At 45.9% G+C, this 22,374-nt stretch overlaps 1 protein-coding gene across 1 annotated transcript; it reads left to right on the top strand.

Moving 5' to 3' along the window:
- The first annotated feature begins 12,193 nt into the window (after positions 1 to 12,193).
- On the top strand, positions 12,194 to 21,085 carry NDUFB4 (NADH:ubiquinone oxidoreductase subunit B4). Its single transcript, XM_050962460.1, has 3 exons — positions 12,194 to 12,420; positions 18,766 to 18,912; positions 20,899 to 21,085. The coding sequence occupies exons 1-3, from the start codon at positions 12,223 to 12,225 to the stop codon at positions 20,959 to 20,961; spliced, it is 408 nt and encodes a 135-aa protein (XP_050818417.1). The 5' UTR covers positions 12,194 to 12,222; the 3' UTR covers positions 20,962 to 21,085.
- Positions 21,086 to 22,374: the final 1,289 nt, after the last annotated feature.

The following is a 22,374-nucleotide window of genomic DNA, read 5'->3' as shown; positions in this document are numbered from 1 at the left end:
GAAGGTTTCTAACCCCCAGAGGAGAGAGTTCTGGAACAGCCTGCCAATAACAGAAGAGGGGCAAACAACATAACTAGTTTTAACACAGAGCTTGATACATTTATTAACAGGATTATATGATGGGACTGTCTGTGATAGCAGGGAACTGCACTCAGTGACCTATGAGATCCCTGCCAGGCCTATGTTCTTAGGACAGATCTAGGAACTGCATTAGCAGCTGTTTCATGCCTATCATCTGGAGTTTCTTATATTATGACAATACCAATAAACCAGTGTCTCTATTGTTTGATAGTAAGAGGAAGGATGGACTTATGGTTAAAGCACAGAATTATCTGAGTTCTATTCTGAGCTCTGCCACTGATTTCTAGTGTGATCTTGGGTAATTCATTTCACTTTTCCATACCTCTGTTTCCCCATCTGTAAGATAGAAAATCATAGAATCATAGGGCTAGAAGGGACCGCAGGGGTCACCTAGTCCAGTGGTTCTCAACCAGGGGTATGTGTATCTCTGAGGGTACTCAGAGGTCTTCCAGGAGGTACAGCAACTCATCTAGATATTTCCCTAGTTTTACAACAGGCTACATAAAAAGCACTAGCGAAGTCAGTACAGTACAAACTAAAATTTCATACAACTTTTTTATCCTGCTTTCTATACTATATACTGAAAGGTAAGTACAATATTTATATTCAAATCAATTTATTTTATAATTATATGGTAAAAATGAGAAAGTCAGCATTTTTTTCAGTAATAGTGTGCTGTGACACTTGTATTTTTGTGTCTGATTTTGTAATTTTTTAAGTGAGGTGAAACTTGGGGGTATGCAAGACAAATCAGACTCTTGAAAGGGATACAGTAGTCTGGAAAGTTTGAGAACCACTGATCTAGTCTAACCCTTTGCCAAGATGCAGCATTTGTTGTGTCTAAACCATCCAAGATGGATGGCTATCCAACCTCCTTTTGACAACCTATAGTGAAGAAGCTTCCAGAATCTTCCGAGGCAGTCTGTTCCATTGTCCTACTGTTCTTACAGTTAGGAAGTCCTTCCTGAGATTTAATCTAAATCTCCTTTGCTGTAGTTATAACCCATTGCCTCTTGTCCTGCCCTCTGTGGCAAAATTTTCTCCATCTTTTTATGGCAGCCTTTCAAGTGTCTGAAGATTGGTATCATATTGTCTCTTAATCTCCTCTTTTCCAGACTAAACATACCATGTTCCTTCAACCTTTGATCATATGGCTTGCATTCCATCCCTTTGATCATCTTTGTTCTTGGCCTGTAGATCCTTTCCAGTTTCTCTATGTCCTTTCTATACATTGGTGACCAAAATTGGACACAGGTCTCAGCTGGAGTACGAATTAGCACCAAGAAGAGTGGTACTATCACCTCCCCTGACTTGCATGCTATGCCTCTGCTAATGCAACCAAAAATTGTATTTGGTTTTTTTGCAACAGCATCACATTGCTGCTCATGTTGAGGTTGTGATCCACCACAACTCTCAGATCCTTCTCAGCAGTGCTGCTGCCAGGCCAGTTTTCCCCATTCTGTATTTGTGCATTTGGTTTTTCTTCCTTAAGTGGAGCAACTTACATTTGTCTTTGTTAAATTTTATTTTGTTGTCTATAGCTGAGTTCTCCAATTTCCTTTTTAATTATAGCTCTATTCTCCAAAGTATTGGCAAACCCCCTCAGCTTTATGTCATCGCAAATCTGATCAGTATGCTCTTTATTCCTACATCCAGGTCATTAATAAAGATGTTAAACCTAGGACCCAGAACAGATCCTTGTGGAACCCTACTTGAGACTTCCCTCCAATCTGACATCATTCCATTAATAGTTACTCTTTGTTTGTGGTTCTTTAACCAATTCTGTATCCACTTAATGGTAGTTCTGTTGAGCCCACTTTTCTCCAACTTACTTATCAGACTGTGTCAAAAGCCTGGCTTTTCACCGTATTCACTCTATCCACCAAATTAATTACCATGTGAAAGAAGGAAATTAAGCTGGTTTGGCATGATTTGTTCTTGGTAAATCTGGCTGCTAGGATTACCCCTTCATTCTCCAGGTATTCGCAAATTGAATGTTTTATACATTGCTCTAGTAGCTTCCCAGATATCAAAGCCAGACTTGCTGGCCTATAGTTCCCTGGTTCCTCCTTTTTAAAGATGGGCACTAAGTTAACACTTCTACAGTCTTCTGGGACCTCTCCCATCAACATGATTTTGCAAATATTATTGCCAGTGGCTCTAAGATTTTTTCAGCTAATTCCTTCAGTACCCTTGGGTGCACAGAATCCAGCTCCACTGATTTGAATTCATTCCCATTGGTCAGAAGATCTGATGTGTTCTTTACTTATTCCAATCTATATCCCTTCCCCTTTATTGTCTATGGTAACTTTGCTAGTTGTGCGGTCACATGTTATTTTTTGTGAGAAAACTGAAGCATAGTAGGCATTGAGCAGCTCTGCTTTCCTATGATCTTCTGTTACCAGCTCACATTCTCCATTGAGCAGTGGACTCACACCGTCCTTGATCTTCTTCTTGTTGTTAACATTTCTTGCCAGCTGTAACTCATTCTTTGCCTTCGTTTTCCTGATTCTGTCCCTACATGCTTGGATATAAACATGCCCCTTCTACCATTTCCTATATGTAACTGTAACGAGGCGGTGTGGCTCCCCTCCTCATCCGGGAGAGTCGAGCCCCGTCAATCATCCATGCGGCGGGGCCTCTAAGTGGAAGTCCCGCCCCTCAGAGGGTCAAGTGGCGACCCAGAAGGATAACAGCCGGCCCTCAGCCCTCAGCTGGAGCCCAGCCACTGTCAGGAGCAGACCTGTCCACGGGAGCTCCTGACTGGGAAGCTGCTGAGGCCGCAGGCCGGTGTCTGGACTGGCCAGAGCTTCCCTGCGCTCGCTATAACGAGGAGCTGCCAGAGCCGCCCCGTCCCTGCTGTGGCCCCGAGGACACCTCGGAACAGGCCTGGCCGGACTTCCTGGAGGAGCAGCCGGATCTACCGCCCAGCCCTGGCCATGAGGAGCCTACGTGGTGCGACATCCCTGAAGCTGATCCCACGAATCAGGTAGTCTCAGAGGGGGATATTGGAAGTATCCCAGGGGCAGCCGACCCGAGTTGGGCTGCAGATTTCCCGATACCCATGGCAGTGTGTTGCGGTCAGGATCCCCACTGACCACCTGCAGCGGTGATCACTGCTACTAGGGCCTCGGGCTGGAACGCAGTGGAGTGGGTGGGCCTGCGTTCTGCCTGCCACCCATCCATGGGTGGCAGAATCCCCCTCCCCTGGCCTGAAGAGGCCAGCTAAACTGAGAGAACTGTGTATTTGGTGCCTGCCCGAACCAAGGGCTGGGCCCCCCTTGACTGTGCCACTGCTCGGTCCTGTCCCAAAGGGCCCGAGCAACCTGCACTCCGGCCAGCCCACCTCTGAATCAAAGGGCCGGAACTGATAGAACTGTGTATTTGGTGCCCGCCCGAACCAAGGGCTGGGCCCCCCTTGACTGTGCCACTGCTCGGTCCTGTCCCAAAGGGCCCGAGCAACCCGCACTCCGGACAGCCCGCCCTTGAACCAAAGGGCCGGAACTGAAAGAACTGTGTATTCGGTGCCTGCCCGAACCAAGGGCTGGGCCCCTTTTGACTGTGCCACTGCCCGGTCCTATCCACAGGGACCGAGCTACTCGGGCGGTGGGCGACAGTTCCGAGAACCGAGACCCTCAGACGACAAGTCGAGGCCGGTGTGGCTCCTCTCCTCATCCGGAGGGTAGAGCCTTGGCGAGTCTCACTTACAGTAACCCTTTGATTTTTAGATTGCTAAAAAGCTCCTTGTGCAGCCACATTAGCCTCCTATGGCTCTTCTTATCTTTCCTCTGCGTTGGAATAGCTTGATGTTGAGCCTCTTGTATTACATCTTTTAATAACTGCCAGACCCCTTCGACTCCTTTTCCTCCTAATTGGTCTTTCCATGGGAACTTGCCTACTATTTCTCTGAGTTGGCTGAAATCCACCTTTCCAAAGTCCAGTGTCCTTGTTTTGTTGTTCTCATGTCCTCCTTGGCGTAAGATGTTGAATTCTATCAGATCATGGTCACTTCCTCCCAAGTTCCTGACCACCTTCATGTTCACAACTAATTCATCCCTGTTGGTCAAAACCAGATCCAAAATGGATGACCCCCTACTTCTTTCCTCATGTGTGTTAGCTAATCTTGTTACCTACTTGTCGAATGACTCATCCACTTGCTCTTCCTGATTTGGTGGACCCCCACCATGACATTGCTACTGTTCTTTTCCTTTGTTTTCCCTCACCCAGAGACTTTCAGTAGATCTGTCGTTCACTTCGCCTTGAGCCTCGGAGCAAGTGTATACATTCTTGATGTACAGAGCAACACCTCCTCCTTTTCCCCTATACCTGTCTTTTTGGAACAAACTATGTCCCTCAATGCTGGCACTCCAAACATGGGAGTTGATAAAGAAGGTGTTTGGAGGAGGCCATGGGGAAGTAGCCCAGGGAGTTGTAGCTGTCATGCAGCTTTTACAGGAGGCATTATAGACAGCTGCAATCCACAGGGCCCTGGGCTGGAACCCGGAGTAGAGGGTGGGCCCAGGTTCCCCCCCCCCAAAACCTCCCAACTCCTGATCAGACACAGGAGGAGCTGACCCAGACTGTGGATTCCACAAGAGGGGAAGATCACTGAGGTGAGCAAATCCACTAATAAATGCAGGACCCACCAAGGTAGAGGAGGAACTTTGTCACACCACCCTTTTGGCATATATAAAGAGTCCACTCAACAGAGTAGCCCTACTGATTATGCAAACGGTCTCCAGGCCTCCCCTGGGTCAAAGCTCAGGTTCTTGATCCTTCTTTCTTCAGGGCCTTTTCCTCTAGATTCCCCATAACAGTAATAAGCTTTCTGCCTTCTGTAACTCCCTAGGAGTTGACAGGGGAACCTGGGCCCACCTTGTCCACCAGGTTCCAATCCAGGGCCCAGTGGTAAGCAGCTAAATCCTGCACCCAAAAGTGCTATACTGCTGTCTCCTTGGGTCACTTCCTACCCAGCCTCCTCATTCTCAGATTAAGTAAAGACATTAAATAACTCACTTGAAAGGTAAAATTGCCGACTGAGTGTCATGAATCTCTTCTCTGTAGGTTTAGCAAAGTGGCTGCAACCAGGCATCAAGTAGCAGGAGCAAAGTACTCTTTCACTCCACTGTCTGACCCTTTATTGAGCTGACCTGTTCTCCTCCTGAACTCCTCCAAGCCATGCATGAATTGCAGACATGGTGTGCCTCTTGCGGTATCTGAGAACAGGTGGCTGTAGACTCACTCAAAACTGGAAGGCCTATCCCCTAAACCAGGGGGAATGAACTACTGAGCTCAGGACACAAATGATTACTTGGGCAGCAAATGAAAAACCAGGAATGAGAGCAAAGGCCAAAGGTAAAAAAATTGGGAACCAGAAGGCGACACCAAGTAGAGAATCCTGGACAGCATCCACTGCTCCTCCAAGGCATCTAAGGAGGCAGGAGACACTGCCCAGAGGAACTCTGCTTAGAGACAATTTGATGTGAGATCAGAAATAGGCCCCACAGTCAGTGTACCCATTCCCCATTTAGATTCCCCCTCCTGGTTTGGTGGATGGTCATCTTGGAGAGTGCCAGGAGAAGGTTGATGAGGAGGTCTCGTGACTTCATGTGGCCACAGATAGCATGTGCTAGGATAAATAAGTGAGGGGGAAAAGTGCAGCCAGAAGGCTCTGCAGGAACTGAAAGAGAGTGCATCAGGCTTCAGTCCATGTAGATGTGTGCCATGGTCTCCCTTTTGCTGCAGAAGGGACAGGCATCAATGGATTCTGTGAAATGCACCAGGTACATGACTGTGTTCTCTGTTCCATGCAGGAGTTGCCAGCCAGTTTCCCCAGTGGGCTGCGGAACCATACTGGAATATAGATTGGCCCTCAGCTATTGGACAGAGTCTTATCTCCCTACAGTGTATTTAGTTAGGGTGGATGTGGTACACTTATAGTAATTGATGAGGAAGTGTGAGTGTACCACACCCACCCTAACTAAATTGGCCTGGTCAACATTGGTTCTCCACTTGTAAGGCAACTCCCTTCTCTCCATGTTCTAATATATATTTATGCCTGTTTCTGTAATTTTCACTCCATGCATCTGAAGAAGGGGGTTTTTTACTCACAAAAGCTTATGCCCAAATAAATCTGTTAATCTTTAAGGTGCCACCAGACTCATTCAATCCTTGAGGGGGCAACTTCAGGATGAGGGGCAAAAATCTGTCTGAGGATTGGCCCTGCTTTGAGCAGGGGGTTGGACTAGATGATCTCCTGAGGTCCCTTCCAACCCTGATATTCTATAAGACTCCTCGTTGTTTTTGTAGATACAGACTAACACAGCTACCCCTCTGATTTTAGTGTTTCTTGCCCTTTCACACAGGACCAGGGAGGAACAGAGGTCTCCCTTTCTTGAGATCGCAGTACATATAGTGCTGAGCTCAGCTAGCCCCTAGATCCTCCCCCTTCTCATCCTTCCTGTGTCTTCTTTTATACCCCCTCAGATGATGGCTAACTGGTTCATCAGCCTTCCCATCACGATCAGCTAATTAGCTGCATATCACCAATCAGCTTTCTCCAGGGGATCTGACTGGTGCCTAAATGATCAGAGTGCTGGCTTATCTTTAGCTTCTGGCACTCTTGACAGAAAACATAGTACCTATCTTTAAAGGGCTGATAAAGAGGAGCTGCGGAATTATAGACTAGTCAGCCTAACTTCAATACTTTTGGAAAGATACTGGAACAAATTATTAAACAATTTCTAAGCTTCTAGAGGATAATAGTGTTATAAGGAATAGCCAGCATGGATTTTTCAGGAACAAATTATGCCAAACCAATCTAATTTTCTTCTCTGACAGAGTTACTGGCATAGTGGATGGGGAGAAGCAGTAAATATAACTTGATTTTTGTAAGGCTTTTGACAGTTCTACATGACACTCTCATAAGCAAATGAGGGAAATTTGGTCTAGATGAAATTACTATAAGAGGAGTGTAAAATTGGTTGAAAGACGGTACTCAAAGAGTCGTTTTCAACGGTTTACTGTCAAACTGGGAGGTTATATTTACTGGGGTCCCACAGGGGTCAGTCCTAGGTCCAGCACTAGTCAATATTTTCATTAATGACTTGGTAATAGAGTGGGGAGTATGCTTATAAAATATGCAGATGACATGAAGCTAAGAAGGGCTGCAAGCACTTTGGAGGATAAAATTAGAATTCCAAATGATGTTGACAAATTAGAGAATTGGTCTGAAATCAATAAGATGAAAATCAAGAAATACAAGTACAAAGAACTGCACTCTAGGAAGGAAAAATCAAATGCACAACTACAAAATGGGAACTAGTTTGCTAGATGGTAGTACTGCTGAAAAGGATCTCGGGGTTATGGTGGATCAAAACTGAATATGAGCCAAGTGAAGCAGTTGCAAAAAAAGCTAATATTATTGGGTGTATTAACACGAGTGTTGTATGTTAAGACATAGGACATAACTGTCCTACTCTGCACAACACTAATGAGGCCTCAGCTGGAGGACTGTGTCCAATTTTGGGCATCACATTTTAGGAAAGATGTGGACAAACTGAAGAGAGTCCAGCAGAAAGAAACACAAATGATGAAAGATTATGAAAACCCAACCTATGAGGAAAAGTTAAAAAAAAACTGGGCATGTTTAGTCTTGAGAAAAGAAGACTGAGGGGGAATCTGATAAAAGTCTTCAAATATGTTTAGGGCTGTTATACAGAGGATGGTGATCAATTGTTCTCCATGTCCACTGAAGGCAGACCTAGTAGTAAAGGGTTTAATCTGCAGCAAGGGAGATTTATGTTAGCTATTAGGAAAAACTTTCCAGTTATAAGGATAATTAAGAGCTGGAACAGGCTTCCAGGGAAGCTGTAGAATCCCCATCATTGGAGGTTTTTAAGAACAGTTTAGACAAACACCTGTTAGGGATGGTCTAGGTTTACTTGGTCCTGTCTCAGCACAAGGAGCTGGTCCTGATGACCTCTCAAGGTCATCTAGTTCAGCCCTACATTTCTATGATTCTGTGCTACATATTACCAGAATACAATATATTCATAGTACACTGTGATATACAACATTCAGCATCTTCAAGCAAATTGTTGGATGGAGCTTTTTAAATCCAGACACTTTTCTCAGACCCCTTCACTAGATCTGAGATTGCTACAAAGCCTCCTAAACTATTAAGCATATTAAGACAGTTGGAGGATTCAGCAGATAGATGGTGGTGTGTTAATACAGATCACTAACATAAGGGGTGCTGTGCCTCTGGACGTGCTGTCTACATCTTGTGGATGAAAAGTAAAATGGATTAGGAAGATCCTTTGACATTTTTGGCAAGAGTTGGGATCTTAACTTTGGTGTTTATTCTGGCCAAATTCTATCGCTGGTATTTAACATTGTAAGAAAACACTACACTATACAGATATAAGGCTCCAAAACACTGCAGCTGACAATAATGATATTACAGTATTTGAGTGCATGGCACTTTCATAAACAGAGTGTTAAGGGTTAATATCTCTTATACCTGTAAAGGGTTACAAGCAGGAAACTGGACATCTGACCAGAACACCAATCAGAAGACAAGATACTTTTAAATTCGGGTGGAGGGAAGTTTGGGTGTGACTTCTTTGTTCTTCTCTCGCGGGGTCTGAGAGAGACCAGACATTACTACAGGCTCTCTGAGTTTCTTTTCAAATAAAAGGTAAAAACCAGGCAGTTCAGGCTTTTTAATTGTTTTCCTCTATTTGCAATTGTGGATCTGGCTGGTTAACTTTTATATGTGTAGTTGCTGGGAATATTTTGATTTGTATTGGTACTGGGGGGAAAGTCTCTCTCTGGTATCTGTAAACTATAGGACCCTGTATATTTACATCTTGAAGTTACAGAGATAATTCTTTACTTTTTCTTTCTTTTATTAAAAGATTTCTTTTTAGAGAACCTGATTGATTTTTTTCTTGTTTCCCTTGTTTTATCCCAGGGGATTGGGATAACTCACCAGGACTGGTGGGGGAGACGGGAGGAGGGAGAGATAGAATCTCTCTCTGTTTTTCTTGAATCTGTTTGCCTCTTTGTGAGAGGGAAGGGAGATGCTTCTCTGTATGGTGATTTAAGAGGTTGGATCAGTATCTCTCAGAATAGCCCAGGGAGGGAAATTCTGGGAGGGGGAGAGGTGGAGGAATGGCTTATTTCTCCTTGTTTTAAGAACCCAAGGGATCTGGATTCTTGGGGTCCCCAGGGAAGGTTTTGGGGGGACCAGAGGGTATCAGGCCCTGAAAAATTCCTGATTGGTGGCAGCATATCAGACCTAAGCTGGTAATTAAGCTTAGGGAAACTCATGCTAGTACCCATATTTTGGACGCTAAGGTCCAGAACTGGGAAGGAATGCTATGACAGGCACACCATAGTATTTTTTTAAATGGCATATGCTAGCTATCTGCTTAAATCCCCCTTGTAGCTTCAGTTAGGTGCAGTATTTTCCTTAACTTCCTCATCATAAACACTTTTGTGCTGTTACTACTCTCTGTTAAGTAGCTGCTGTGTGTTGCCCCAGAGGTTTAAGTGATGGGTGAAGTGATTCTGTGCATGCTATAGTGTAATTTATAATCAATTTAAATTTTCAAAATGGTTTGAGATCCTTCAGAATGAATATAGCTGTGGTCTCAGCGGGTTGTAGCTCATTCACTACAATATTATAAGAATGTCCAATAATGAATTCCAGAGGGGATGTGTGTCTCATAATGCTATTTGTAGACACTTTAGTGTAGAGGTCTCAAACACACCGCTCGCGGGGCTATTTTGTGCAGCCTGCCAAGCGGCCCGTGCCCCTGCCGGCCTACCTCCAGGCCAAGTACAGCGGATTGCCCCCCTTGAGCCCTGGGCCGCTCCCTGAAGCGGCTGGCATCACATCCCTGCGGGGGTGGGAGCGGAGACTCCATGTGTTGCCCTGGTTCCAGGCACACCCCTCCTCCCCCTGCAGCTCCCATTGGCTGGGAATGGGGAACCATGGCCAATGGGAGCTTCGGGGAGGTACCTGGAGGAGCGGCAAGCACTGTGTGGAGCCCTGGGTCCCCCTCCCCCAGGGGCTTCAGGGACATGGTTCCAGCTGCTTGATGGGGGGGCCAGGGCAGGCAGCCTGCCCTGGCTCTGGTGTGTGCCGCTGCCACCCCGGAGCTGCTCTAGGTAAGTGGCTTTGGGCTCTGACCCAGAGCCCTCCTGCACCCCACTTCTCAACTCCCTGCCCTGAGCCCCCTGCTGCATCCCACACCTCTTCTGCCCTCCAACCCCCTGCCCTGAGCCCCCTGCTGCATCCCACACCCCTTCTGCCCCCTAACCTCCTGCCACATCCCACACCCCAACTCTCTGCCCTAAGCCCCCTGCCTGAACCCCAAACCCCTGCCCTGATCCCCCTGCTGCATCCCACACCCCTGCTGCACCCCACACCCCTGCCCTGAGCCCCCTGCTGCACCCCACACCCCTGCCCTGAGCCCCCTGCTGCATCACACCCCTTCTGCACCAAGCCCCCTGCCTGCATCCCAACTCCCTGCTCTGAGCCCCCTGCTGCACCCCACACCCCTGCCCTGAGCCCCTTGCTGCATCACACCCCTTCTGCACCAAGCCCCCGCCTGCATTCCAACTCCCTGCTCTGAGCCCCCTGCCTGAACTCCAACCCTCTGCCACACCCTGCACTCCCTGCTGCACCTCACACCCCAACTCCCTGCCCTGAGTCCCCTGCTGCACCCTACACCCCCAACTCCCTGCTCTGAGCCCCGACTCCCTGCTGCACCCCACACCCCAACTCCCTGCCCTGAGCCCCCTGCCTGAACCCCAATCCTCTGCCACACCCAGCACTCCCTCCTGCACTCCACACCCCAACTCCCTGCTCTGAGTCCCCTGTACACCTCGTGCATTCCCTGCCCTGAGCCCCCACCACACCCCTCCTGTCCCCTCTAGGGGCAGGGAGGGGGTGGAGTTGGGGTGGGGACTTCAGGAAAGGGGTTGGAATGGGGGCAGAGAAGGGATGGGAAGAGGCGGGGCAGGGGCGGGGCCTCATGAAAGGGATGGAGTGGGTGCAGGGCCGGGGGCAGCAAGGGGTCTGTGTCAGTGATGCGGCCCTTGAGCCAATGAACTAGTCCTCATGTGGCCCTTGTGGTCATTTGAGTTTGAGACCCCTGCTTCAGTGCATCACCATGCTGTGTCAACACATCAGTTTTTGTACTGTGATACTTATTACAACTATTAACTAACCTCAAAACCCCCTTTTCTTACCCCTTTTTTACAGATAGGGAACCTGAAGCACAAAGCGACTTGCCACAGGTACCCATCTTGGAACCCTTACTTGGGTGAAGTCCCACTGAAAGAAGTCTCCCGTCAATGGCTGTGTGCCCCAGCTCACGTTCATGGGACGATGCCAAGAACAGAAGCTGGTGTGCTGCCTCTTCGGCCTGAGCACATCAACCTGCATGGGACAAGGGTGCGATGCACCGGAGGGAAGGGACAGGAAGGATCATCATTTCCGGGCTCCAATCAGCTGATCTGCATCAGAGTTAGTCAGGGGCCAGGGCTACCACCTCTCGCAGGTTTATCCCGGGCCCGAGTCTCAGGCTAGGACACATTTCTCTTTAGGCCCCAGCGGCTGGCGTCAGACAAGCGCCTGGGAACCTCACGCTTTCTACAACGGCAGCTCCCCGCCCTCGCGAGTGCAGAGCAGGGCCGGGCCCAGGGCCGGGATGTCTCTTACGGCCCGGGGAACCAGAGGGCCAAGAAACAACCACACTCGCCTCTTACCCGCCCGGGCATCAGCAGCGCCCCCCAGCCCGGCGGTGAGCGGCTCGCAGCCCCGCGGCTCAGATGGGGCCTGAGGGCCCGTGACTGGCCCTGACCACACCCTGGCAGGGCCTGGGCTCTGCCAACGCCGGGAGGGCGGGGGCCGTCTGCTGCCGCGCTCCTCGCACAGGCCCAGCACCACAGCAGGAACCCAGGCGTCCTGCCCCTCCCCCCGCGCAGCGCGAGGCCAGGCGTCACTCAGTAACCATAGCAACAAGCCGTGCAACGCGCCCTTACTCCACGGCGCAGCCAGTACTTCCGGGGTACAGGTCGCTTCCGCTCTTGCGCGCTGCGGGCGGCTGCCCTGCCCCCAAAAAAATGGTGGCGCCCTCGTCCCCCTCGACCTCCGGCTACCGGCCGGCCCCCCTGGCCTCGCTGCCGCGGGAGCTTGACCCGGCCGAGTACAACGAGTCCCTGGAGAAGCGCCGGGCCGAGGCGGAGCGTCTGGCGGTCCGCGCCCGCCTCAAGCGCCAGTACCAGCTGCAGCTCAACGACCCGCACCGCGCGGGGCTGATCGTGAGTCTGGGGAAGGGTCCCAGCGGGGGGAGGTTCCGCCTGCCCGGAGCCCCGGGGGGCGCGGGGCTCTTCTCTGCGCAGCTCGGTGCTGCCCGCCCCCGGGGGTGCGTTGCGACGGGACCCGCCGTGAGGCCGCAGCCCGGCCTCTGCCTGCGGCCGCCCTGCAGCATTGACCCGCCTACTTGGGCGGCGGGGCTGGCCGGCAGCGCGCCCTCGGCCTCCGCGCAGCTGCTCCAGTGTGACCGCTGTCAGGGCCAGTAGGGGAGCAAGTGCCGCATCCTGGGGCCTTGGCCCAGAGCGCCTCGCGGGCCCCACCTGCCCTGCGTGTGTGTAACGTGGGGCGGGGGGAGCTTCCTTCTGAGCCAGTCTCCTGAAGTGGGGCCGTGGTTCCCGCCGCACTCACTGGTGCCTTGTGCCCTGATCTGGGTGGCCTGCCCAGGCTCTGAGGCCCTCTGCCTGTGGGCCTTTGGTGGTTGCGAGCAGGGCTGCTGTGTGCTGACTAGCAAGTCATACCACAGTCCCCACCTGAATAGACTGAAGAGATGGTCTAAACAGACAAGGTGTCACTGTTACTAAAGGTGTGAGGTTGCACCAATTTAGTAAAAGAACTGCTAGACTAATGTAAAACTTCACACCCACTTAGCTAAATCAGCGCAACATCACAATTTTAGTTGAACCAGTGCAAATCTGTGTGTAGAGCAAGCCTCAGGCTCTGTCAGCTGTGATATTAAAAGCAGGCTAGGTGCAACCGTGTCAGGCCCAGTGTAGCTTTCATCAGTTCCTATTTTAGACTTTGATAGTCTCCTGAACTGTCAATCCACTATGTCCAACAAAGCCATCAACCCATTCCTGCAACGTTCTATTCTGGAGGAGCTCTCTGTGGCCCCTTCTTTAGATGAGGTTACTAAGGCCACTTAGCAGCTGTCCACAGGCAAATCTCCAGGCCCTGACAGCATTCCACTGGAAGTTTACACATGTGAAGGTGCCCACCTGATCAGGAAACTCACTAACCTTTTCAAGACTATATGGGAACAGAGTACCTTGCCCAAGAAATATAAGGATGCTGTCATAGTCCATCCATACAAAAAGAAGGGACATATATCTGGCTGTGACAATCTTTGTGGAATTTCACTGCTGTTTATAGCATGGAAGATCCTTGCACAAGGTTATCCTCAACAGGCTCATCTCTCACCTAGTGCACTTGTAAAAGCAGCAGAGAGTCCTGTGGCACCTTATAGATTAACAGATGTGTTGGAGCATGAGCTTTCGTGGGTGAATACCCACTTCGTTGGATGCAACTAGTGCACTTGGTGAATCCAGAGTCACAGTATGGCTTTCATGCTGGCCATGACACCATGGACTTGATTTTTGCAGCCTGACTAATGTGGGAGACGGCTCAGGAGCAGACCTGTGATCTTTGGCATGGTGAATCACGAGAGCATATGGAAACTCCTTCATAAATTTGGTTGCCCAGAGAAGACCGTTGCTGTCATCCGTTCATTTCATGATGGCCGGGTGCTGGCATGTTGGAATTCATCAGAAGCCTTCCATGTCACCAAACAATGGCCCAAGTCCTCTTTTCTATTGTCTTTTCAGCCATGCCCGTGTTCGCATTCCAGGACTTTGACAGAAATGTACGACTATGCCCTCATTTCAGACAAGCTGATGGACATTCAACTTTATCCACTTTGCCTATGTCTCAGAATGCTTCAGTTTCACCCTCAGCCTGAAAAAGATGGAGATTATGTACCAGCCAGCATCCAGAGCACCATGATCCCCTCATCCCAATGCCCTCATCACACCCCTCAGCTAGCTCAGGAAATTCTGATGCCTGGGTAGCACACTTTCCAGCAATACCATGTTGGACAATGAGATCACTCAGCACCTCACTAAGGCCAACCTGGCATTTTGCAGGCTCTGGAGGGAGCATGGAGTCTGCCTCAGAACCAAAATCAAAATCTACCCCACTGTTGTACTCCCCTAACTCCTTTATGGATGCAAGACATGGATCCTCTTCCGACGCCACATCAAACAGCTGGAAAGCTTCCACCTTGACTACCTAAGATACGTCTGTAACATCAAGTGGCAAGACAGAATCTCCAATACTGAAGTCCTGGAGAGGTGCCAAGTCCCTGGCATCAAGATCATGCTCATCAGGGCACAACTTCACTGGGTCAGACACTTGGTCTGCATGGAGGTTTCCCATATACCGAAAGCAATGCTGTACAGCCAACTGAGCATAGGAGCCCACTCCAAGGGTCAGCCCATCCTCAGATATAAAGACATCTTGAAGGCCAACCTCAAAGCATGGAAGATAGACATTAAAACCTGGGAACTTGTGCTGGACAGACCCATATGGAGAGGTCTGTGCCATGAGCCTATGTTCGCTTCTGAGGAGTGGTGTGCGAAGTCTCTGCAGGAGAAGAGAACACATCATAAGGACACGCCTCTAACTCTTCCCCTGACAATAATTACACTTGTAAGACATGCAACTGCATTTGCAAATTCAGGATTAGACTTGCTTCCTGTTGAAGAGCCATAAAAATAAATAAAGCCAGAACTCGAGTCAGCAGTAGCTGAACACTTATCCGTCAAAGCAATGGGAGAATCCATCCCTTTTAGGCAGATCCTAAATCTGTCCTGGCGCAGGAAAGGGCTGTCTCAAGTTCACTTATTACCTCATCTCTTGTGAACTCAAGGAGACTTGGAGACGGCCTCTTAAGCCTCATTCATGTTTTTATTTTTAGAGGCGGAATGGTCAAGAAGCTAAGGTGTAGGACAGGGAATAGTCAGACCTTTGTTCTCTTCCTAGCAAAGCCGTTGATCCTTTGTGTGACCTTGGCCATGTCAGTGCACTGCTTTGTGTTGTAGTTAAGTGGACAGAACAAATGTAGAGGGAATGAATGACTAGTCCAGTGCTATAGAGCTGGTGTCTGAGCAGAGGCTAGAACACTAGTTATTGACTTCCAGGGGACCGGTCTATCCTCTAGGTGATTTTGTCTCCTTCAATAAGATGCTTTGCAATAAGAGGGGAGGTTAAAATGATAAACTGTTTTTCATTGGCTATATATCATAAACCACATAAATACACAGCTGTTACTTAACTCTTCAGCTTCAAGATGGCTGTACAAATGTGAACTAATGAATTCTCAGCCCCTTTGTGGAGTAGGCTGCCTCTTTATGAATGAGCTTTAACAAAATATCAACTTTAAAATAGTTCTCTGGTTTATATATAAATCACTCCTGCAATGTTGGGAATTGAAACCCCAAAGGGGAACTAACAAGTTTAGCTTCATCCTCTGATGCTGAGAGAAGTGAAATAGGTAAATGCATTTATAGTGAAAAGTCAGTTGGCCTTTTTTTCTCAGTTTTAAGTAGAAGTCTCATTTCCCAGATAAGGCTGGCTTAGGGTTGGCAAGCCAGTCAGTTGACTGCCTATTATTTGATTACTGTCAAATATTGTCAGATATCCCAACAAGAATGACCTGATGTAAGTGGTGGTCTACCTTTTTAGTTGCATCATGGTGCTCTTTGTTAGCAAGCCTACTTAAATGTCATCTTCAGTCTCTTTACTACATACTGATGGCACCTGGTGGGAGTGGGAGGTAAACTGAAAGTTGAGCCTCTTGAATTGCTGGAATCTTCTAGAACAAACACATATACAGTGTGTATCTTTGTGTATATCAGGCCACCACTGTATGTGGCGGTTTACAAAGCACATTGAACAAGTTAAGCAGGGTCCCTGCCCCAAAGAGCCAGCACTCCAAAGTGATTAGAGAAACATATAGAAATTAAATCAAAATGGGAATGGAGGAAGGAAAGGAGGGCTCACAGTCATTAAAACTTCTTCTGTACCAGATGCACAGCCAGTAAGCCTCTCCCTTAATAAAATAACAAAAGTATCCCTGCTATTAAACCCCCCAGCACCTTCCCCATCCTGAGCAAAGCAAGCAATCAACAATAAATCCCTGTAAATAAATCTGCCCTTCCTCCAGTTTCAACAAATATAGCATTCCCTTTATAACTCCCCTACCCCCGCCCCCATGTATCCCTAGCCAAACCTTGCTGATGTGAAAAATACTATGCTAATAAGAGGTGTGAGATATCACATGGCTGTAGAGGCCCCTTTCTTCCTGTTCTGATTTTCCTCCTGCTATTGCTTATGAGTCTGCTGTGTTTACTGCAGGGAGGGTCTGTGTGCTCCTTCCCCCTCAATGTAATCTTGAAGTCTGTAAGGCTTGAGGGAGGGGGCAGCATACCTGGAAACATTTTGATTAGCTGCAGTCTTCTGTAACTGCAGCAATTAGAAACAGATTTGAATGGCTACTGCTTGACTGAAATACAAGATGCTTCAGAATTTAGAGAGCATTCCATAAGTACTAAGATATTAGTAACAGTGACATCATTTATTATTCGGAGGTGGGGAAAGCTAAAACCATTTGTATGGAAATTTTTCACTAGACATGAACGTGGAAAAACTGTTAAAGCTAAGAGCAAATCCTTTTCTTCTGAGTATGACACACAGAATGGAGAAACACTAGTTGAATTATTCTGATGTTTGTCCAGCTGCTGTTGAAGATAGATTATTAGTCTAACAGCAAGAAAGGGAAAATTAGTGTACATCAAAATTTGTTTCCTTTTATGTATTCTGCTTCATCTTCAGTAGCAGCAGCATGATGCATGGAGTCTGTAGATGATGATGATGATAGTGAAGTTAATTCCATTAATTCATCTTCTAATAAAAAAAATTGTTGTTCAGTCTGCTTCAGCACTGAAAATTCCTACTCCTAGAAAGTCTTCAGATGTCCATCCAATAGGTACTGAGATTTTTGAATAGAAAATATATATGTATTGCTGACCAGTTTAAAAATATACTTAAATTAATTGGGTCAATGAATAATGCGGCTAATATGAAAACTGCTTGGGCTTTGTTGATACATATGTATCTGCACCTTCTGTGTTATGGATGTGCTGCCTGTGCAATGCAGCTTTTCATTGGTGATACTGAAGATCTGAAAATTTCATCCGCACAGAGTAAGCCTTGTCATACTCAGTAGGAATCTTCTATTAAATGTCTCAAAGATGTTCATGTATGCAAGAGGGCTCTTCAATCAGCTGCTGTTGAAGAAGGGGTAACTGGCTTTCAACCCCAAGTAATCCGTCTGAGTTTCTTGATGACTGTCTTTTGGATGCTAAACTCAAAACTATTTCGCTATTTGAACTGTAGCTCAGTCCCTGCAGAATACAGAAAATGGTATTGCTAAACCGTGTGATGCCAAAAACAGTTTCTGAATGTTAAGAGGCTTATTTGTAAGTGGACTGTAGTCAGTTGTGTGACAGCTGAAGAAAAGAAAATAGACAAAATAAATATCACAGAAAAATCAAGTGATCACTCACATGCATGCTGCTGCTTACCTTCTTGATCCCCACTTCCAGGGCCAAGAGCTTTCTGATGATGAATTTGATTCATCTTGTGACGTAGTGGCTGTGCAAATGTTAAAGGCTATATAAACGGACAAACCGTTCTGATGGAGGTAGCAAATTTATAAAGGAAGAATCGGCCTGTTCAGTTACAAAACAATGTCGAGTGCAATTCCAGAAGTTGAATCAAAATAGCTGATCCTTCATCATAGTGGAGCGGGTTGTCCTGCTTGTACTCTGACTACAGTGGCAGAAATACTGAACACTTCTATGTACGACAGCATGTGCAGAACGAAATTGGTCGGTTTGAAAATCATCCATTCGACAACCAGAAATAGACTGAAGATCTTCACTGCTGGGAAGCTGGGGACCATGTATCACAATTTAATATTAGAAGAGAAAATAGCAGATGAAGAGGAAGAAGAAGCAATTGAAGCTGACAAAGGAAAAAGATAACAAAAAGCAAGATGCTTGAAGAATTGGCCTGCTGCCTGCCTTGCATAAGTGCAATTAAGTGACTCTTATAGGTGCTGTTTGTTTTATTTCTGTTTTAATTTAGTTGCTTTTCTAACTGTTCAGTCTAGAATAATGTTCACATTTAGATGCTAATTTACCATTGCTGAAAAAGTAATTATTTTAACATGTTTTTAGAAATCCATTTCATTTGGCATTTTTCTGAGTTAAAATAACTGTTTAACTTATATGTTGTAATTAGGCATCTAACTAATGGTAATTGTATTGGAGACTATGAAGTCTGACTCCTTTTTGTTACTGTTCTAATAAACTAGTGCGTTAAAATATTTGGCCATTTTTGACATTGATTGACTGACTGTTTTTGGATCAGTCAAATGTCCAACCGTAAGCTTGCTAATATTCATAGTTCTGCAACTTAACATTGTTCACTGTGCATTGCCTTCAATTTAGGAGGACCCTGCCATGCTTCGTTGGACCTATGCTAGATCATACAACATTTACCCCAATTTCCGGCCCACTCCCAAGACTTCCCTGTTGGGTGCGTTGTTTGGGATAGGACCCCTTTTCTTCTGGTGGTATGTCCTCAAAGCTGACAGGGTAAGTTTGTTGACTAGGCATGTACAACTTTAATAAAAACAAAGCTATAATGTATGTGCCTACATACGGGAGTAGCTGAGTAGAAAACCTGTTCCTGAGAGTGGAAAACTATTGTGGGAGGAGTACCCCAAAGGACTTTCTAAGAGTAGTGTCTTATGCCCACAGATGTGGGTGATTTTTGTTTGGCCACAGAAGCTAGTTTTTCTTCTGTTGTAAGAGGGCTCTTAATATCATTTATGTAAGCAAACTGCAAGAGAGACTTTTAACAATTAGCAGCTAATTGAGATTTTTAGAAAATGTATTTTATCTGTCAATTTGTAAGTGACTGAGCTTGCAAGGACCTTCTGGACCATTCATTCGTTTCCTCTAGCCTATGAAATAATTTAAGAAAGGTTTCTGTTAGTCTGATATTTTTTTTTTTTTGAGATGCTACCTTAATCCCTCTCTTGTAGAGTGACCAGACAGCAAGTGTGAAAAATTGGGATGGGGTGAGGGGTAATAAGTGCCTGTATAAGAAAAAGCCCTAAAAATCAGGACTGTCCCTATAAAATCGGGACATCTGGTCACCCTACTTCTCTTGCCTCCTAAAATTTGGCATTATAAAATTCTGACCAGTGTTAGAACACTTCCAGTATGTTCAGATTTTTGGGACAGTGATATCTAATGTTTAACCAAAGCTGCCACTGATGTGAAAAGCTGTTGTGTATCTTAAAAAAGGAAATAAAACCCTGATTGACCTCTCGAATCACTGATTAGGAAGAAGTGCAAATTTAAATTACTCATAATTTTTTTTAAAGGGACAGTAACTTGCAGATGGAGTCCAAGATACAGAATTTAATGAGGAATCTGGTGGCACCTCCAAGACTAACAGATTTATTTGGGCATCTGAAGAAGTGGGGTTTTTATTGACCAAAGCTTATGCCCAAATAAATCTGTTAGTCTTGAAGGTGCCACCCGACTCATCATTGTTTTTGTGGATACAAACTAACATGGCTACTCCCTGATTCTAAGTTTTTTCAGAACCTGTTGGTGGATTGTTATGCAACTTCAAACACTTTTTGGTTGAATATAAACATCCCCTGCAGTGTCTTGCAATCCAAATGCTTCAGCATTGGCCAGGCACAAGAAAACTGGAATATGAAATTGGCTGAATATAATTGAAGTCTGCACACACTGACGAAATATTTAAAGCTTTCAACTCTATCACACGATAGTTCTGTGGGTTACCTCACCAGTTCCTTTATGGAGGGAGGCAGAAAATTACCCCCTTTCTCCAAAGTACTAAGGATGTAAACACCAAGATGGGAGGCGATTGGTTCTGGTTACTTAGATTGTCTCTACCCCAAAAAATTTAGTCTCTCTGTTCTGTGTTTGTACTGCACATAGCACAATGGGGTCCTGGTCTACGACTGGATCTTCTGGTTGCTAACACAATGTAAATAATAAGGTGGTGCAAGGTAACATCATAAGAGTGAAAAGTGGACAAAGAAAAATGTAGGTAGAACATAGTGATTTTTTTTTTTTCCTAACAATGAAATATATTAAGCTGTGGGTTATTCACCCAAGTGAAGGGGTGGAAGCCCCATCAAGTTAAGATGTTTTAAATTAGTCAAGATGAAGCCCTGGCAAGAATACATTATAGGGAACAGTCCTCACTGGCTAATGGAAGTGGGATAGATGTGCCTTAATAGAGGTTTATTCCATCTCTGTCCATTACTTTGATTATGAGGGGATGAGCCACACAGCTGCTTCTGCTATTGGATGTATTGCATTTCTTGCTGATGTGCACAGGTGAATGAAGGGATATTTTTGTCCTCACAGCTGTTTCTAGAGCGCTGTTTAGTTGGTGCTGTCTCTAGCTTCTGTGCTTAAGAACTTGTGAGCTCTTTCTCCTTGAAGATCAGTCTGTGCCATAGAGCATATCTTTTTTTTTTTTTTTTTCCTTTATGTGGGATAGTGAACTTTTTTTTTTCCTTCTCAATACAGGATCGTAAAGAAAAACTTATTCAGGAAGGCAAGTACAAACGACCATTCGCTCTCAGCTCCTAAGTCCCTGGGAATTGGATGTTGCAGTGCTGCTGCTGGGCTAGTCACAGAAAGTGCTGTGTATTGTACATTGATGAAAAGACTAATCCTCTATGAAAATAAACTTTATATTATTACAGTCATAGAATCATGACTTACTGCAGAATCTTCTTGTCTAACACTGAAACCAGATTACAGACAGAATGTGTACGAGAGTTTTAAAAAGACATTAATTTGTGCTCTTGGATGCATGTTCAGAGTTTCCATTTAATTCATGAGAGCCACATGCCTGTATCTAAGAGTAGCCTCTGGATGAATTTTAAAATTTATAGCAGGCTAAAGCATCAAGTAAGTCCAAGAAATTATCTGAGTGGCTGTCTTGTTGTGTTTTCAGAATTTGTCTTGGATTCAGTTTAGTTATGTAGCTGTATTCACTCTAATCGAATAATGGGCAACTTCTAACTTCATATTTTGAATAATTCATTAAATGGGCTGAGAAGGTTAGAAAGCTGCCTGGCTTCTTTCTCTCAGAGCAGCCGGCCTCACATTAAACCAACTCAGATTACTTTTCCATTTTTTTCCCCAGTAAAACAGAAGCCTGTACTCTGGTAAATTTCTCAGTGACTTCATGTGATCTCTTCTTGCATAAGGATTGCTGGATCCAACTCAGTGTGAGCTCAGAGCTTTCACATTTTGACCAATCACACTTTCTCATTCACAGGAACCCCTGAATTAGTGAGACAGGAAATAAGATGTGGGTTCTATTCCCATTTGCCATTGACAGGGTAAAGATCACTGTATGATCTTGGGCAAGTCATTTCACCTCTTCTCATTTTTACAGAAGGTTAAAGAGGACACATTGTGAGGGTTTTGCGAACAAATATGTGCAAAGTCTTTTTAAAATCTGTGGATAAAGGTGCTGGGTCAAAAGCGAAGAGCTTAATTACAGGGCATGCTGAGAAACAGAAGTGGGCTTTTGTGCCCTTTGCTTCTCTACATGTGGACATAAAAGGCCTGAAAATGGTGACTTTTCTGCTTATTCTTTACATTAGAAATGCAGGTCTAGTTGGCCCTAGATGACTTGAGAACTAATAGGACTCTGAAATCACAAATACTGAGTGAGTGAAAATTAAGAGGAATTGACTTTTTAGAACTTAGTTTTTTGGTTGGCCTCTACATGTTATCACCACAGTCTAAATCAGGTTTCGGCAGCCTTTCAGAAGTGCTGTGCCGAGTCTTCATTTATTCACTCTGATCTAAGGTTTTGCGTGCCGGTAATAAATTCTAATGTTTTTAGAAGGTCTCTTTCTATAAGTCTATAATATATAACTAAACTTTTGTTAATGTAAAGTAAAGCTTTTTAAAATGTTTAAGAAGCTTCATTTAAAATTAAATTAAAATACAGAGCCCCCTGGACCCGTGGCCAGGAGCCGAGCA

This window comes from Gopherus flavomarginatus, chromosome 1, assembly GCF_025201925.1.
Source record: "Gopherus flavomarginatus isolate rGopFla2 chromosome 1, rGopFla2.mat.asm, whole genome shotgun sequence".
In the NCBI taxonomy this organism is placed as follows: Eukaryota; Metazoa; Chordata; order Testudines; family Testudinidae; genus Gopherus; species Gopherus flavomarginatus.
Note: the sequence above shows the minus strand (reverse complement) of the source record. Positions and strands in the feature narration are given on the sequence as shown.

Coding starts and splice junctions, on each gene's coding strand:
- NDUFB4 (XM_050962460.1), top strand. CDS start 12,223: ATGGTGGCGCCCTCGTCCCCCTCGACCTCCGGCTACCGGCCGGCCCCC. Junction 12,421..18,765: donor CGCACCGCGCGGGGCTGATC/GTGAGTCTGGGG, acceptor CCTTCAATTTAG/GAGGACCCTGCCATGCTTCG. Junction 18,913..20,898: donor ATGTCCTCAAAGCTGACAGG/GTAAGTTTGTTG, acceptor TTCTCAATACAG/GATCGTAAAGAAAAACTTAT.